At 61.3% G+C, this 13,559-nt stretch overlaps 8 protein-coding genes across 8 annotated transcripts; 2 read left to right on the top strand and 6 right to left on the bottom strand.

Annotated features, from left to right (window-relative positions):
- Positions 1–243: 243 nt before the first annotated feature.
- On the top strand, positions 244–2,811 carry FA10DRAFT_289262 (hypothetical protein; the record flags this gene model as incomplete). The annotated part of the gene is made up of 1 exon (XM_025524271.1): positions 244–2,811. The coding sequence occupies one exon, from the start codon at positions 244–246 to the stop codon at positions 2,809–2,811; it is 2,568 nt and encodes an 855-aa protein (XP_025374389.1).
- A 33-nt stretch (positions 2,812–2,844) lies between these two features.
- On the bottom strand, positions 2,845–3,226 carry FA10DRAFT_197722 (hypothetical protein). The gene has a single exon (XM_025518416.1). The coding sequence runs from the start codon at positions 3,097–3,099 to the stop codon at positions 2,878–2,880; it is 222 nt and encodes a 73-aa protein (XP_025374388.1). The 5' UTR covers positions 3,100–3,226; the 3' UTR covers positions 2,845–2,877.
- A 155-nt stretch (positions 3,227–3,381) lies between these two features.
- On the bottom strand, positions 3,382–6,347 carry FA10DRAFT_256535 (RNA-binding domain-containing protein; the record flags this gene model as incomplete). The annotated part of the gene is made up of 3 exons (XM_025519810.1): positions 6,301–6,347; positions 5,204–6,242; positions 3,382–5,007 (listed from the first exon to the last, which is right to left on the bottom strand). Coding segments are annotated over exons 1-3 (2,667 nt in total). The 5' UTR covers positions 6,303–6,347.
- Positions 6,348–6,589: 242 nt separating this feature from the next.
- FA10DRAFT_197697 (protein disulfide isomerase) lies at positions 6,590–8,058 on the bottom strand. The gene is made up of 2 exons (XM_025518415.1): positions 7,984–8,058; positions 6,590–7,923 (listed from the first exon to the last, which is right to left on the bottom strand). Exons 1-2 carry the CDS (start codon positions 8,038–8,040, stop codon positions 6,595–6,597), a joined length of 1,386 nt encoding a protein of 461 aa, XP_025374386.1. The 5' UTR covers positions 8,041–8,058; the 3' UTR covers positions 6,590–6,594.
- Position 8,059: 1 nt separating this feature from the next.
- FA10DRAFT_197696 (hypothetical protein) lies at positions 8,060–8,609 on the bottom strand. Its single transcript, XM_025518414.1, has one exon. It carries the CDS (start codon positions 8,526–8,528, stop codon positions 8,238–8,240), a length of 291 nt encoding a protein of 96 aa, XP_025374385.1. The 5' UTR covers positions 8,529–8,609; the 3' UTR covers positions 8,060–8,237.
- Positions 8,610–8,797: 188 nt separating this feature from the next.
- Positions 8,798–9,937, bottom strand: FA10DRAFT_269787 (hypothetical protein). Its single transcript, XM_025522878.1, has one exon. The coding sequence runs from the start codon at positions 9,447–9,449 to the stop codon at positions 8,943–8,945; it is 507 nt and encodes a 168-aa protein (XP_025374384.1). The 5' UTR covers positions 9,450–9,937; the 3' UTR covers positions 8,798–8,942.
- On the top strand, positions 9,687–11,237 carry FA10DRAFT_269785 (S-adenosyl-L-methionine-dependent methyltransferase). The gene is made up of 5 exons (XM_025522877.1): positions 9,687–10,007; positions 10,077–10,411; positions 10,478–10,558; positions 10,628–10,915; positions 10,986–11,237. Exons 1-5 carry the CDS (start codon positions 9,884–9,886, stop codon positions 11,229–11,231), a joined length of 1,074 nt encoding a protein of 357 aa, XP_025374383.1. The 5' UTR covers positions 9,687–9,883; the 3' UTR covers positions 11,232–11,237.
- On the bottom strand, positions 11,187–12,454 carry FA10DRAFT_197598 (hypothetiocal protein). Its single transcript, XM_025518413.1, has 2 exons — positions 12,061–12,454; positions 11,187–11,995 (listed from the first exon to the last, which is right to left on the bottom strand). Exons 1-2 carry the CDS (start codon positions 12,268–12,270, stop codon positions 11,372–11,374), a joined length of 834 nt encoding a protein of 277 aa, XP_025374382.1. The 5' UTR covers positions 12,271–12,454; the 3' UTR covers positions 11,187–11,371.
- Between the last annotated feature and the right edge of the window lie 1,105 nt (positions 12,455–13,559).

Here is a 13,559-nt window from a genome sequence, read left to right as displayed (position 1 = left end):
ACAGACTTGGCGGAACGGGCGGAGGCCGCATAACATACGCAACAACGACAGCAGCATATAGCTCAGGCTGAAGCGAAGCGAGTCTTCTCCATCCACGCATCCGCGTGCATCCATCTCAGCCCATCGCTTCGCATTTCATCCCATCCCATCCCATCCCACTCCGCCACATCCACATCCATCCGGTCTCATCCACACGCGACGCCTCGCTCGCAGCACACACCGCACACGGCGGGCGGGCCCATCATGAACTTCAGCGCCGAACAGTTCTCCGCCGCCATGTCGCCGTACCTCTCGGGGACGAGCAGCCCGATCCCCGGCTTCCAGCCGGGGATGCAGGGCCAGGGGCAGGGGCAGCAACAACAGCAGCAGCAACAGCAGCCGTTTCAACAACAGCCCCAGCCGCCACAGGGCATCCAGACTGGACAGCCACAGGCAGCCTACCAGGCGTCTGCGCTGGCCTATGCCAATGCGCAGCTGTCGCAGTATGCCGCCCAAGCTGCCGCCGCGGCGCAGCCGTCGCAGCAGCAGCAGCACCAGCAACAACAGCAGCACCAACAGCAACAGCAGCAGCAACCGTCGGCCTTTAACAGCTTCTTTGGCCAGCCAGGCACGGCCCTCCCCGCGCATCTGAACCCACACGCGCTGAGCCAGGCCCTGGCCGACTACAACGGCCCCATCGGCGGGTCGATGCCCAACAGCGCAGCGTCGAGCCCCGGCCAGAGCCACAAGCGGCTGCCAGCATCAGGCTTTGCCAGCGGCACAGCCACGGGCGCATCCACGCCCGGCGGCAACATCGGCGGCAACTCGCGCGTGGCCGCCAGCGCCATCACGGGCAAGCGCCTCAACTGGTCCGAGATGATCTGCCAGACGATTGCCGAGTCCGACACGGGCCGGCTGGTCATCCAGGATCTGTTTGAGGGCATGTGCAGCAAGTTTCCCGAGATCCGCGAGTGGGCCTTTGGCAAGGACTGGGAGGCACGGGTCAAGAACCGGATCAAGTCGACGCTCTCGATCAAGGGCAACCTCTTTATCAAGGTGCCCCGGCCCTCGTCGGCCGCCGGCAAGGGCAGCTGGTGGACGCTGTCGCAGGAGGCCCAGGACGCGTGGAAGGAGGGCCGCGTCGCGAGCGTCGTCAAGGCCGCCAACGGCGAGCGCGCATCCTCGGCCGGCGGCGGCGGCGGCGGCGGTGGTGGTGGTGGCCATGTCCGCAGCAGCTCTGCTGCCTCTGGACGCACCGCCCACGACGGCCTGGGCCCGCTCAGCACGGCGACGAGCAGGGCCAACAGCCGTGCACCCAGCCGCCGGGGCAGCCCCGTCTCCAGCCGGGGTCCCTCGAGCCAGCACGCCAACCATGCCTCGACACCGTCACAGCCCTACATCAACTTTGGCCAGCAGCAGCAGCCGCAACAGAATCAACAGCAGTCTGGCTATTCCCAGGACCAGGGTGCGAGTCCGAGCGGCGGTGCCGGCAGCAGCAGCAGCAGCAGGCAGAGCCCCAGTGGCCAGCTGCCAATCGGCCTGGGCATGAGCCCCATCAACTTCCACTCGGCCCCTCCCTCGTCGCACAATTCCTTTGACGGCATGGGCATGAGCCTGCCGGGCCTCGACGGCACTGGCGCCCTCGACGACTTTGTGTCTGTCGGCGGTGGTGGTGGCAGTGGCGGCGGCGCAGGAGGCAGCGGCGTTGGCGGCAGCAATATCAACGGCCACTCGCGCGTCGGGACCGGTGGGCGAGGCGGCAGTGGCAGTGGCGGCGGCGCATCCTCGTCCGACTCGACGGCGCGGCGGATGCGCATGATGGAGAACAGCGTCAACGACGGCTTCGATCCCTCGATGGGCGCCTCGTCGTCGTCGTCGTCGTCGTCGTCGGCCTCGCTCTCGATGGCGCCCGGTGCCTCGGGCATCCAGAGCATCTACGACCTCAGCTACACCTCCCTCGGCGGGCCCACGTCGCAGCCGCTTGGTGCCGCCCAGTCGGCCGCCCACCTCGGCGGGCCACAGAGCATGCCCTTTCCCGCCGCCAACAACCTCACCTCGATCGCCGGGCCCTCGTCCAATGCCTCGTCGTCGTCGTCCGATGCTGCAGGCCAGCAGCAGCCAAACTACCAGCACTCCTACCAGCACTTCCAGCAGCTCCCCACGAGCGCCGCAGGGGGTGGCGCAGCGGGCAACTATGCGTTTGGTGAACCGTTTGCTGGCTTCCAGGATCCGTTTGGCGGGCATCATGGCGGCGGTGTCGGTGGTGGTGGCGCAGGATCGGGGCAGGCAGGCGCAGGCCAGTACGGCGACGGCGGCCTCGACCTCTCGTCGATGCCCAACCCGTTTGGCAGCGGGCTCGCGGGCGGCTACACGATGCTGGACCAGGCCCAGCCCACCAACATTCCCGGTCGGTCGCAGGGCCAGCAGGGCCAGTCGGGGCATCCGGGCCAGCAAGGTAATGGCAGTGGCGGAGGGACAGGCGGCGGTGGTGGTGGTGGCGGAAGCGGGTCCGGTGGGAGAGGGACACCGAGCGCAGGTTTGTCGTCTTCCTTGACGGGTGCCTCGCCTGCCGACAGCACCAGCGCCTTTTTCGCCTACACGCCAGCCATGATGGCCGCCGATACCGCGGCCAATGGCGGTGCGTCGGCCAGCGGGAGCGCGCTGGGGCCCGTCGGCGGAGAAGGCAGCCGCAAGAAGAGGGAGCAGCAACAGCAGCAGCAGGGGCAGGGACAGGGGCAGGGGCAGGGGCAGGGCGCCACCAACGACTTCCAGCTCCCGCCGCCGGCTTCTTCGTACGCCGACGACGACGCCGACGACGACGAGAAGCGGTAGCCCTCCACCACCACCACCTCCTCCTACTCGCACACACACTTGCAAGATGGACACTCTTTACCCCAACTACTTTACCCCCCACACTCCATTGCACACAACGTCGGATCCCTCGTCCGAGACGCAGATCTTTCTCTCCCTCTCAAGTCTTGTTTTTCTAGCACAAAGGGCTCTCTCAGCCACGCACTGACCTCCCTTCTCCTTTCCTCTTTTTCTTTTTCTTCCTCTTCTTCTCTTTTTTTTTCTCCTTTGTTGTGCTTCTTTCTTCTTTGTTGGAACAGCTTCCTTCATCTCGCATTTCTTTTTTCTTCCTCTTTGTTGTTTCTCTCCAACCTCGTCTCTGCGGTAGTGCCAAACGTAATAGCTGAAATCTCATAGCGGCAATGTCATTTATTGTCTTCAGGAAAAGACAGCAGTCACTCTGAGCAAACGAGGCTCCCTCATTTTGAGGGGTTCAGACGAGAATGAACGGCTGAGACGAGCCATTTCTGCTTAAGATGAAAAGGATGGATTACTGTAGTGTACAAATGTGTCGTTGCTGCTACTACTGTGGGTGCGCTTCTAAGACTGTCATCACTCGTCATCAACGTCGTCGTCGTCTTCGGCGTCTTCGCGCGCCTTGCGCTCCCGCTTGGCCGCCTCCTTGATGTCCTCAGCGCCGAGCCGGAGCTTCGTCTTGGCCGCCCTCGCCGAGCCCGAGCCGCCCTGCTCGCGCCTCGCCTTCTCCCGCAGACCCTCGACGCCGCCAGCCGCCTCGTCGTCCCAGCCCACGACGAGCCTGCGTCCGAGGAGGTGCGTGTAGCGGAGCGCCTCCATGGCGTCCTTTGCCTCGCGGCGGGTGCCAAACTCGACAAAGCCAAACCCGCGCGCGCCGCCCACGCCACCGCCGGCTGCAGCCGCTTTGCGGGGCACACGCACAGACTTGAGCGTGCCGTGGGGTGCAAAGAGGGCACGCAGGTCCTTTTTGCTCGTCTCAAACGGCAGGTTCTTGATGATGAGCTTCGTTCCACCACCGCTGCTGCCACTGCTGCTGTTGCCTGCACCGGGAGCAACAGCCTGACTAGGACGGCGGTCGTCGACATCGTGCCCACGCCTGGCAAAGGCCACGGCGAGCTGGTGGCCGTCGAGCGTCTTGCCATTCGTCGATTTCTGCGCAACCTTGGCCTGCTCCTGCGTTCGGAAGCCGACGAAGCCGTAGCCCATCGAGATGCGCGCGCCATTCGAAGCAGCCTGCTTGGTCTGGATGCGGGCAAAGGCAAAGCCATCGAGGTGACTGAACATCGAGGCCAGACGAGTGTCGGTCGTCGAGAAGGAGAGGTTCTTGATAAAGAGCGTCGCGGCAGCCTCCTCTTCTTCCCCTGCTCCTGCGCCTCCTTGTCCCTCAGACGCAGAAGAGGCGAGGAGCGACGAGGCTCCGGATGCCTTGGGCGGAGGCGCCGCAATGCCCTCCTTCTCCTGCTTTTCAGTCGCGCGGCTCTGCTCGGGCCGGTCCTTGACCAGACCGACGGGAGCCTTTTCGAGATAGAGAAGCGAGTTGCCCATGCGCTTGTATGCCAGCGCCCTAAAGGCGACCCTGGCCTCGTTTGGCACGTCCATCTCGACGATGGCCATTGTGCCTGCAGGCGGCATAACAACCCTCGACACGGAGCCATGGGGCTCAAAAAGGCCCTGCAGCTGCTCGACCGAGGTGCCAAAGGGCATGTTCTTCACGAGAATCGTCGTGTCGCTCCGCTTGGCCTTTTCGTTGGCCGAGAAGCTGGTGACATCGATGCCCTGCTCCTCGAGGTACTCTCTCGTCTCCTGGATCACGCGCGTCTCGGCCAGGGCCAGCCGTACGGCGGGGCTGACGCTCGAGGAGGTAGTGGCCTCATCAGGATTGACAATGTCCGACTTGTCGATGCCCAGGCGATCGGCGACGCTCGAGGCCACGGCATCGGCGCTCATGAACAGCGTGGACCAGTTGAAGTCGCGCTGGGCGCCCGCCTTGACCTGCTCCTGCTTCTTCTGCTTCAGCGTCTTCTTGCTGTCGTCCTCTGGTCTCGGACGGGCATCGACGGCAGGGAGCACGTGGAGCAGGCGGCCCTGGAAGGTGGAGCCATCCGAGGCGCGAAAGGCAGCCAGGGCATGCGAGGGCTCGGAAAAGGTGACGAAGGCGATGCCCTTGGACTGCTTTGTCGCCTTGTCGAGGGTGATGTGTGTCTGTTGAGAAGCGTTCAGTTGTCAGCTTCGTCCTCGTCCAATAAAAGGAGATGAAGAGGGGGAGATCAGGAGATTTGTTATTGTTACTAGCAATAATTCCAGCATGTTCTCGACAACGAAGGAGCTTGTCCCTCGATCCGCTGTCCCTATACTGATATTCATCACGTCGGATGCAGCATCGACATCGCACACTCACCTGAGAGACGTCGCCGTAGCGGGAAAAGTAGGCCTCGAGCTCTTCCTCCTTTGCAGAGAACGGGAGGTTGCGCACAAAGAGGCGGCCTGTCGTCATGATCGAGTCGACGGCCGCCTCGTCTTTTCTTGCCTTCTCCTCGAGCGCTGCCCGCTCACGCTCCCTAGCTCGCTTTGTCTTCTCGTCTTCCTCTTCCTCTCCTTCCTCTTCGTCATCCTCGCCCGCGTCGTCACCGGCGTTGCTCCCTGCTTCCGAGCCCGACTGCTCAAACTTCTTCTCTTGCACCTTGTCCTCGTCGTCGTCTGCTATCCGCCTCCTCATCCTCTTGTACATGTACTCGAGGTCCGTCACACCCTCGTCATCGAGCACTTCGTCCTGCTTCGTCTCCATCTCCTCCTCCTCGTCTTGCCCCTTCTCCTGCGCTTGGTCGACATCCTTCTGCTGCTGCTGCTTCTTCTGCTTCTTTTTCTTGGGCTTGTCGTCCTTCTCCTGCTGCGCCATGTCCTCTGCCTTGAGGTTTGCATCGTCGCCCTCGTTGCCCTCCTCGTTCTGCCACGCCTTGCGCTTGGCCCGGGGCGCCTTGACAGCCATAAACTCGTCAAACGAGACGCCGCCGCTCCTCTTTTTCCGCTCCTTCTTCTCCCTCGCCGTTTCTGTAGCAGCAGGTTGTACTTTGTCCTCCCGCCGTACGCCGTCCATCTGCCTGGGCGCGCCCTTGCCCATCGCACCCCGCTCGTCCTGCCCCGCAGCAGCCTCGCCAACGCCGCGCGCAAGCCCAACCTGCACACGGGCCGTGTCGACAAACGTGCGGTCAAAGTACCGCACCGCCGCCTCGGCCTCGGACGCGGAGCGGTAGCCGACAAAGCCAAAGCGCCGCGAGGTGCCGTCGGGCTTGCGCACCACGCGCGCATCCGTCACCGTCAGCGCCACGGAGGAGCTGGCGCCGGTGCCGGTGCCGGTGACGGCAAAGTGCGTGCGCAGGCGGCCATCGTCGAGGTACGACGGCAGATTCTTGATGATGATGCGCGACGAAGATGACGTCCTGTTGGTAGTCTCACTTCAGCAAGACGTTCACAGACAGGACTGGTAGCCCTACTCACATCGTGCCTTGGCCGTTCGTCGAGGAGGTCTCATGAGGACAATAGAGGGAAGCAACGAAGGCCAGGCGAAAAAGAAACCAGAAAAAAACTCCCGCTTGCCAAAAAATTCATGGGCGCGTCACGTGCACCACCGTCTCTATCTCGCTCGCACAGGGCAATCTTCGATCAAAGGAACATTGTATTTTATAGATGAGAGAGCGAGGAGTGGAAAGAGGACTGAGAAAGGACATGGAAGAGATCAAGAGAGACTCCAGCCGTGCTGCTTTTCGGTTGTTTTCTTTTAGCTGAAGGCCTCTAGAGGTCTTCGTGCTTGAAGCCGCCGCCCTCGTGCTCGTCCTTCTTGGGCGCCTCTGCATCGCTGGCGTTGGCAGCATCGATGTTGACGTCTGCCTTGTTCTTGGCATTGGCCTTGATAAAGTCGACAAAGGACTCGAGGGTGCGGTCGCCCTCAAAGTCGACGAGCGTCTTGCTGCCCGCGGGCTTGAACTTGATCGTGGGGAAGCTCTGCACCTGGAAGCCAGCCGAGGGGGGCACGTCGTTGGCCGTCGCGTCCATCTTGGCAATGACAATCTTGTCCGTCGCCTTGCGGTAGGCCTCGCCGAGGGTGTCGTAGGTGGGCGCGAGCTTCTTGCAGTGTCCGCACCAGGGAGCGTAGAATTCGACGAGGACATCCTTGCTGTCGTCAAAGACGACCTTGTCAAACTCGTCGGCGACGAGGTAGTAGACGCCCTCCTCCTGAGCCGCAGGCACGGCCTCGGACTTGATCGAGGGCTCCAGCTTGCCGGCCGCGTACTCGCCGACAAACTTCTCAATGGCCGCCGCCGCGTCGTCTCCGAGGTCCTCGAGGGGGAACTTGGTCGAGGCCTGGATGTCCTGGATGGCAAATGCGGGCCACTTCTCGCCCTGGATGTTGAGGCCCTTGGCGTGGTTGACAAACTTGACGGCGTCGATCCAGACGAAGCTGAGCTTGCCCTTGTGGGCCTTGGCCAGCGGCTTGAGCTTCTCCAGGTCAGCCTCCTTGCTGGCTCCGTCGGGCTCGGTGAAGTAGTAGGCAAGGGGCACGCCAGCCTCGGCGTAAGCCATAAAGTTCTCGGGGCCAACCTCGTCGATGAGGGGGATGCTCTCGGCCTTGAGGAACTTCTCGAGTGCCTCGTCGTCGCTGGCCTTGCCCGAGTACGTCACCTCGGGCTCGTCGAATGCGCGGTAGAGGACGACGTCGCCGTTCTTTGCGCCAGCGGCCGAGGCCACGTCGGCATCGAGGGCACGGCCAAAGACAAACGAGTCGCGGTTCTTGTTGGCCACCTTTTCAAACGCAGCCACGGCCTTGGCGTCGGCGTCGGCACCCAGGTAGGCGACAAGGACGACCTTGTCCTTTGTCTTGAAGTCAGTGATGTTGTCGGCCGAGATCGTCGAGATGGCAGGCAGGGCCTGCTTCTGCATGTAGCTGATGATTCCGTCTGTCTTTCGGGGCCCATTGTACTCGGTCGACTCGCCGTTGCGGAAGACCTTGAGGGTGGGGTAGCCGCGGACATTGTGCTGCGCGCAGAGATCCTCCTCCTCTGTGCAGTCGACCTTGGCCAGCTTGATGCTCTCGTTCTTGAGCTTCGTGGCCGCCTCCTCGTACTGTATCATTTCAACGTTAGCTTGGTGTAAGGCCAGGTGCAGTCTGACTTGAACACTCACGTGAGGAGCCAGGGCCTGGCAGTGGCCACACCACGGCGCAAAGAACTCGACAAGCATGAGTGACTGTTTGGTAGATCATATTAGTGGGGCAAGACTGGCTAGTGCATGCTAAGGTCAACGGCGCACCTCTGGGTCGACTGTCGAGGCAAACGAGTCCTTTGTGAGCTGGAGGACGTCCGTGGCGGCGTCGGCAGCCAGGACGGCGGGCGACGACGCGGCCAGCGCAGCGGCGACGGCGACGACCGAGGCGGGCCTCATGAATCGCATCGTGGTGGACTTTGAGGGGGGGAGGTGAGAATAGAAAAGGGCGCGTGCAAGGATTCGTCGAGCAAGATGGAGCGCTTCAAGTAGTCCTCCGTCCCAGGCTTGGCAGAGTGAGTGGGAACAAGTGGGAGCACACAAACAAGGGAGGAAGAGGGGGGTGAGAGAGAGAGAAGCGAGATGAAACGGAGAGCGAGAGCCTTAAAAAAGTGTTGTGCAATTCGAGAAGCTTGCGCCGCCACGTATCTCCAGGCTCGCGCTTGCCTCTGCTCTCCGTCCTGCATGCCAGGGCCGGGAGTGCGGCAATATAAACAGATACAACAAACGCTCGCCTATTTCCGAGGCGATACAATAATAGCGCTTCGTTATTCTGAGCTGGTGGAGCGACCACTTTATTCGACAATTTCTCATTCAAAAACCTTCCACGTCGACAAGCAGGTGCGCGTGCGCGCGGGCTGCCTCAGGGCACGGCAACAACCGCCGCGAATAATTTGCCAAGTAGTCATGCGTGGGCGTTGGAAGCCAGAACGGCCCCATCGCCCGGCTCTCGTTGCGTCATCACCGAGGCACCGAAGCATCGAAATTCCATCAAACTGGCTAGGAACAGACGCCCACCTGCACAAATGAGACTGATGAGGTAGTAGCAGAAGCAGAAGCGTACAGTACATAGAGTGTGCGTGTGTGACGAAGAGGGTGTGTCACTCGGCGTGAGAAGGGGCCTTTCTCGAACCCTGGCTGCTGGTGCTGGATGGCAGGCCGACGCCAAGCACAAAGGCGACCCTGGCCAGGACGAGGGGCCAGGTGGTCACACAGACGAGCCAGTCGGCGGACGTGTAGTGTGCGACGCTGAGCAGCTCCCCGTAGCCACCGACGGCCAGGGCAGTCGAGTGGCAGAAAAGGACATCGGAGAGGAGCATGGGCACGATGAGGCGCTTCCAGAGCTGCACGTCGTTTGGATACAGGCGCAGCACCACGGCCTCGAGGTAGGCAAAGAGGAGCCAGGCGCCGGTGAGGGAGGTGTAGAGAAAGTGGGTGCGCACATCGTACACTGGTGTGTCGCCCGTCTGGGGCCGGTGCGCCATGATGGCGAGAAAGTCGGCGGGCCAGAAGAGCGTCTGCACCGCGCCGCCAAAGGCCAGCAGCGGCTCGATGGTGTTGATGCACAGGCGATAGACAATAGGGATGGGAGCCTGGGTCTGCGTCATGGTGGTTTGCCTTGATCTGATCTGTCCTTCAATACATCACCACCCCGATTCATCTGCATCATCTGTGTTTGCATTTGCGTTCATGCCTGCGCGGGCCCGTGCGGGCGGGCGGACAAGCCTTCTAATCTCAGCATACGGCCCGGAGGAAGTACTGTACAAAAAGACCAGCCTGCTCGCCTCTCTGCCTTGCCTCTAGAGCCTGTCTGATGTGCCCGCTTCATCCTCCCTCTTTCCTCTTGCTAGCCGTCCTGCACCAATGGCGCCCGGAAACCGAGGCGTTGACGGACGACGCTGAGGGCGAGCCCGATTTCCGGCCGCGGCAAAATCGGATCTCTCCACATCGGCTGGGCGCACGGCATTGTCGTATTTAGAGAGCGCGCCAAAGGCCTGGATGTCGATCCGACCTCGGTGACGCCTTCTCTCTCAGATCAAAGATGATGCTTGTGCGCTCTCGGGCTGCACTCTCGTCGCTGCAACGAACAGCACCGGCACTACCCGCGTGGAATCGCAGAGGCGTCAAGATGGCGACGTTTTCCGACCCCAACTTTGACTTCAAAGGTGGGTGTGTAACCTGTGACCCCGCGTCTCTGCCTCTGCGCTGACAGTGGATTGGTGTCGACACTGAAGGCTACCTCGACAATCGGCCGCGGTACCCCGATATTCTCTATAACAAGATCCTCGCCTTCCACCGGGGCGGGCATGGCGCCGTGCTCGACCTCGGCTGTGGGCCGGGCCTCTCGGTGTTCCCCCTGAGCGCGCACTTCGATCGCATCATTGGCACGGACCCGTCCGAGGGCATGATCCGCGAGGCCCAGGGCGCCTGGTCGGCCTGGAAGCAGACGCAGCGCGACTCGCCCCACCTGGCACAGATCGAGCGGACAAAGGCGGAATTTAGCGTGGACAGCGCAGAGGAGCTCCGCACCGTGCAGGACGCCTCCGTCGACCTCGTCGTCGCCGCCACGGTGAGTGCGAGCGGGCTTGTTGAGAGACACTCTGGCATAATGACTCAGCATACGGTTTGAGCACAGGCCGCACACTGGTTCGACATGGACAAGGTCTGGCCGCAGCTGTCGCGTGTGCTGCGCCCAAAGGGCACCGTGGCCTTCTGGGTGCGTCTACTAACCTTCAAACCCCTCTTTATTTCCAGCACCCTCGAGCTGATCTGTTTCCCATGGTAGTGCTACGGCGCAAACTACCTCCCAGCGCACCCGTCGCTGCTGGCGCCCATGTGCGAGTTCATGTGCTCCCAGTCGGCAAAGATGGGCCCCTACTGGCCCCAGCCGGGCCGCGCCATCAACGAGAACCTCTTGCTCGACATTGCCTTTCCGACCCGCGGAGACGGCGCGGCGGAAGCGGTGTGGGACACGTCGAGCGCGACGCGCGTCACGCACAAGCTCGTCAAGCCGGGCCTCGCCGACATTGCCTGGACGCGCGGCGAGGCGCCCGAAGAGACGTTCCGGATGGAGGTGTGTAGTCTTCTTTCTCCTTCCTTTCTTTCTTCTCGAGCAAACAGGCTGACTGGGTGGTGGGTTGCAGCACGTGAAGAGCTTTGATTCGCTCAACGGCTACTTCCACTCGAGCAGCGCGGCTATGCGCTACCTCAACAAGCATCCCGAGCTCAAGGTCGAGAAGCCGGACATGATCGATCGCCACGTCGACACTCTCCGGGCGGACATCCTCGCCCAGCGGCGCGACGATCCGCGCACCAACAAGGAGGGCCTCGACGACGACCACGTCAGGATGGCCTGGCCGCTGGGTCTGATGATGGTCAGGAAGCGGTGAGGGGAGGTTCACATCGGTCTCTCTTTCCTTTTTTTCTGTCAAAATTGCATAGATGGTGGTAGAATGGGGAATAGAATGGCGAGATATTCACACAAAGAAAGGCCCGACATGAACGGAGGGTGGTCTAACATTGAGGAAGATCAGCCGACAAGGGGAGCCCTCTCCTCGTCGGTGGCGCCACCGACATTGGTGCGGCCGGTGAAGGCGGCAATCGTGGCGCGCAGGACGGCAATGAGGGAGATGATGAAGAAGGCGAGGGCAGAGTAGTGGATGAACTCGCCGGCGCGCGCAATCGTCTGGTGATTGTAAATGGCCAGGATCGAGAGGCTGATGACGGCAGCGCCCACCACATCGCCGTGGCCGGCAAAGACGTAGGCAGCGGCGGTGCCCTCGAGGAGAAGGAGGGCGATAAAGACAAAGATCTTGGTAAAGATGCCGGCGGGGTGCAGGGCCGCATTGACGCCAAAGGCAGAGAAGCCAGCGACAAAGAGAAGGACGACGCTGAAGCCGTGGAAGAGGCTGAAGGGCACGTGGACAAAGGCCGTGTCGAGCAGGTTCTTGGGCGGGTGGTGCAGCTTGATGGAGCGGTAGATGTGGCTCACTGTGGCGCCGACAAAGGCGATAGTGACAAAGGCAAGGATGGAAATGACGAAGTCGGTTGTCTTGGAGTTTGCGTACGAGCTTGACAGCGTCGAGTACACGGCAGTGAGCAGGCACAGCAGAGGGAAGCGCCAGCCAATGCCCTGCACCACAGTGTGGTAGCCCTGGAGGAGGAAGACGTGCTTTAGCATTTGGCACCACGAGTGGGATGATGCTCAAGGCAACTCACCGTCTCAGTGAACTGGTAGACGAGCATGCCGATGAGGAGTAGGTGAATGATGCCCCATGTGCCAAAGATCCAGCTCTCGGGCGTCAGGTAGGTCGGGTGCGCGGCGCCAAAGAAGGGAGGCAGCGAGGCATACGACGATCCTCCAGTGAAGAGGAGGAAGGTGATGATGTTGGTCACCTTGAGCGCAAGGTGGTCTTTCCAGTGCGCCATCCTGTGTGGCTCAGCAAGGGCAATGATGGGGTGGTCCTGAGATCAAAGCGCTGTAGCAAGGCAGACGAGACGAGCAGTTACGAGAAGGCGCTGCTGGGACAGGTCGTGTGATGTGGGTCGGGCAAGATCAATCAGAGGAATGCAGAAATTGGCGACGAGGCAGGCCGGTTTTGGAGATGCGCAGCGCAGTCCAAATTGAAATGTGGAGCCACAAAGGAACAAGCCACACGCGTCACGTGTTTCTACGTCGTCATCGTTGCGCGCCACGCTTCAGCGGCCACCGCTAATGATGTACATTCGGCTGGGCAGGTGGCAGGTGGCAGGTGAACGTGGCTAGGGACCCAGGGCTGTGAAGCGGCATGACAGCAAGTCGGAGGTTCCCGTGATGGCAAGCGGGACGACCAGTGACATTTGCCAGGTCGGGACCTGTGTGGCCTGAAGACGACGGCCCGGCCCGTCCGTCACGACTAAGATAAGATCAAGATAAAAGAGACGCTTACCAGGGTCTTGGTCCTGAGGGCCCGGTCAAGCCGCTCCCGGTGTTTGTGCAGTAGGGAAAAGAATGGTCCAAACGCTTCCTTACCCGCGGAACCCTTTTCTCACTTTTCTCATTCAACCATCCAACCCAAGGCTTTAGCGTCCAGGGGCGGGGAGGAAAGGAAAAGCGCCGTAGCGTGGGAGGTGCCAGACCCTGAGATCTCGTCTCCGACTGCGTGCTACTGACTGCTAAGCCTGCTCATTCCCACCCCGGCTCTGCATCAGACCCGGCCCGCGATCGCTCCTCACTACGTGATTACTTGGGTAAACACTTTGCACGGTCATGACGAGACGCAGACAGCTTCCAGTTGCGCGTCAGCGTTTGTTTGCTTGTAGAGTAGTACGTGACGGGGTGTGAAACACGAACTTCTAAGCGTCCTCTGAGACATTATTACCTCGGACTTCTGCAGCAGCGATCACGGACAGGAGACGCAGTCCGGTACACTAGCTGCAGTGCCTTCAGAGACTCGGACAGACTCGCGAGGGAAGGGGTGCAGTCGTGAATTCGGGTCGAACAACTGAATCGCTATCGATCTGGATGGCTTGATCGGAGGCGGGAGGTGAGTAGTAGTGTTATGTATGCCCTAGCGCATGGTTCACTAGCCTTGCGTGGACCCCGGCCTCTGCACTGATGCCCGAGAAAGACGTCCCTATATCACGCTTCTCGATGCAGGCAAAAGGCAGCGAGGGAGAATTCGTTTTTTTTTTTCCTCTTCGGTTTTCTTTTTTTCCCCCTCTAACAAAGGAGCCCT

This window comes from Acaromyces ingoldii, assembly GCF_003144295.1.
Source record: "Acaromyces ingoldii strain MCA 4198 unplaced genomic scaffold FA10scaffold_8, whole genome shotgun sequence".
NCBI classification, from domain to species: Eukaryota; Fungi; Basidiomycota; class Exobasidiomycetes; order Exobasidiales; family Cryptobasidiaceae; genus Acaromyces; species Acaromyces ingoldii.
Note: the sequence above shows the minus strand (reverse complement) of the source record. Positions and strands in the feature narration are given on the sequence as shown.

Coding starts and splice junctions, on each gene's coding strand:
- FA10DRAFT_197722 (XM_025518416.1), bottom strand. CDS start 3,099: ATGAAGGAAGCTGTTCCAACAAAGAAGAAAGAAGCACAACAAAGGAGA.
- FA10DRAFT_197697 (XM_025518415.1), bottom strand. CDS start 8,040: ATGCTTGTCGAGTTCTTTGCGCCGTGGTGTGGCCACTGCCAGGCCCTG. Junction 7,924..7,983: donor GCCAGGCCCTGGCTCCTCAC/GTGAGTGTTCAA, acceptor GAAATGATACAG/TACGAGGAGGCGGCCACGAA.
- FA10DRAFT_197696 (XM_025518414.1), bottom strand. CDS start 8,528: ATGCAGGACGGAGAGCAGAGGCAAGCGCGAGCCTGGAGATACGTGGCG.
- FA10DRAFT_269787 (XM_025522878.1), bottom strand. CDS start 9,449: ATGACGCAGACCCAGGCTCCCATCCCTATTGTCTATCGCCTGTGCATC.
- FA10DRAFT_269785 (XM_025522877.1), top strand. CDS start 9,884: ATGATGCTTGTGCGCTCTCGGGCTGCACTCTCGTCGCTGCAACGAACA. Junction 10,559..10,627: donor AGGGCACCGTGGCCTTCTGG/GTGCGTCTACTA, acceptor TTCCCATGGTAG/TGCTACGGCGCAAACTACCT. Junction 10,916..10,985: donor AAGAGACGTTCCGGATGGAG/GTGTGTAGTCTT, acceptor GGTGGGTTGCAG/CACGTGAAGAGCTTTGATTC.
- FA10DRAFT_197598 (XM_025518413.1), bottom strand. CDS start 12,270: ATGGCGCACTGGAAAGACCACCTTGCGCTCAAGGTGACCAACATCATC. Junction 11,996..12,060: donor TCTACCAGTTCACTGAGACG/GTGAGTTGCCTT, acceptor TTCCTCCTCCAG/GGCTACCACACTGTGGTGCA.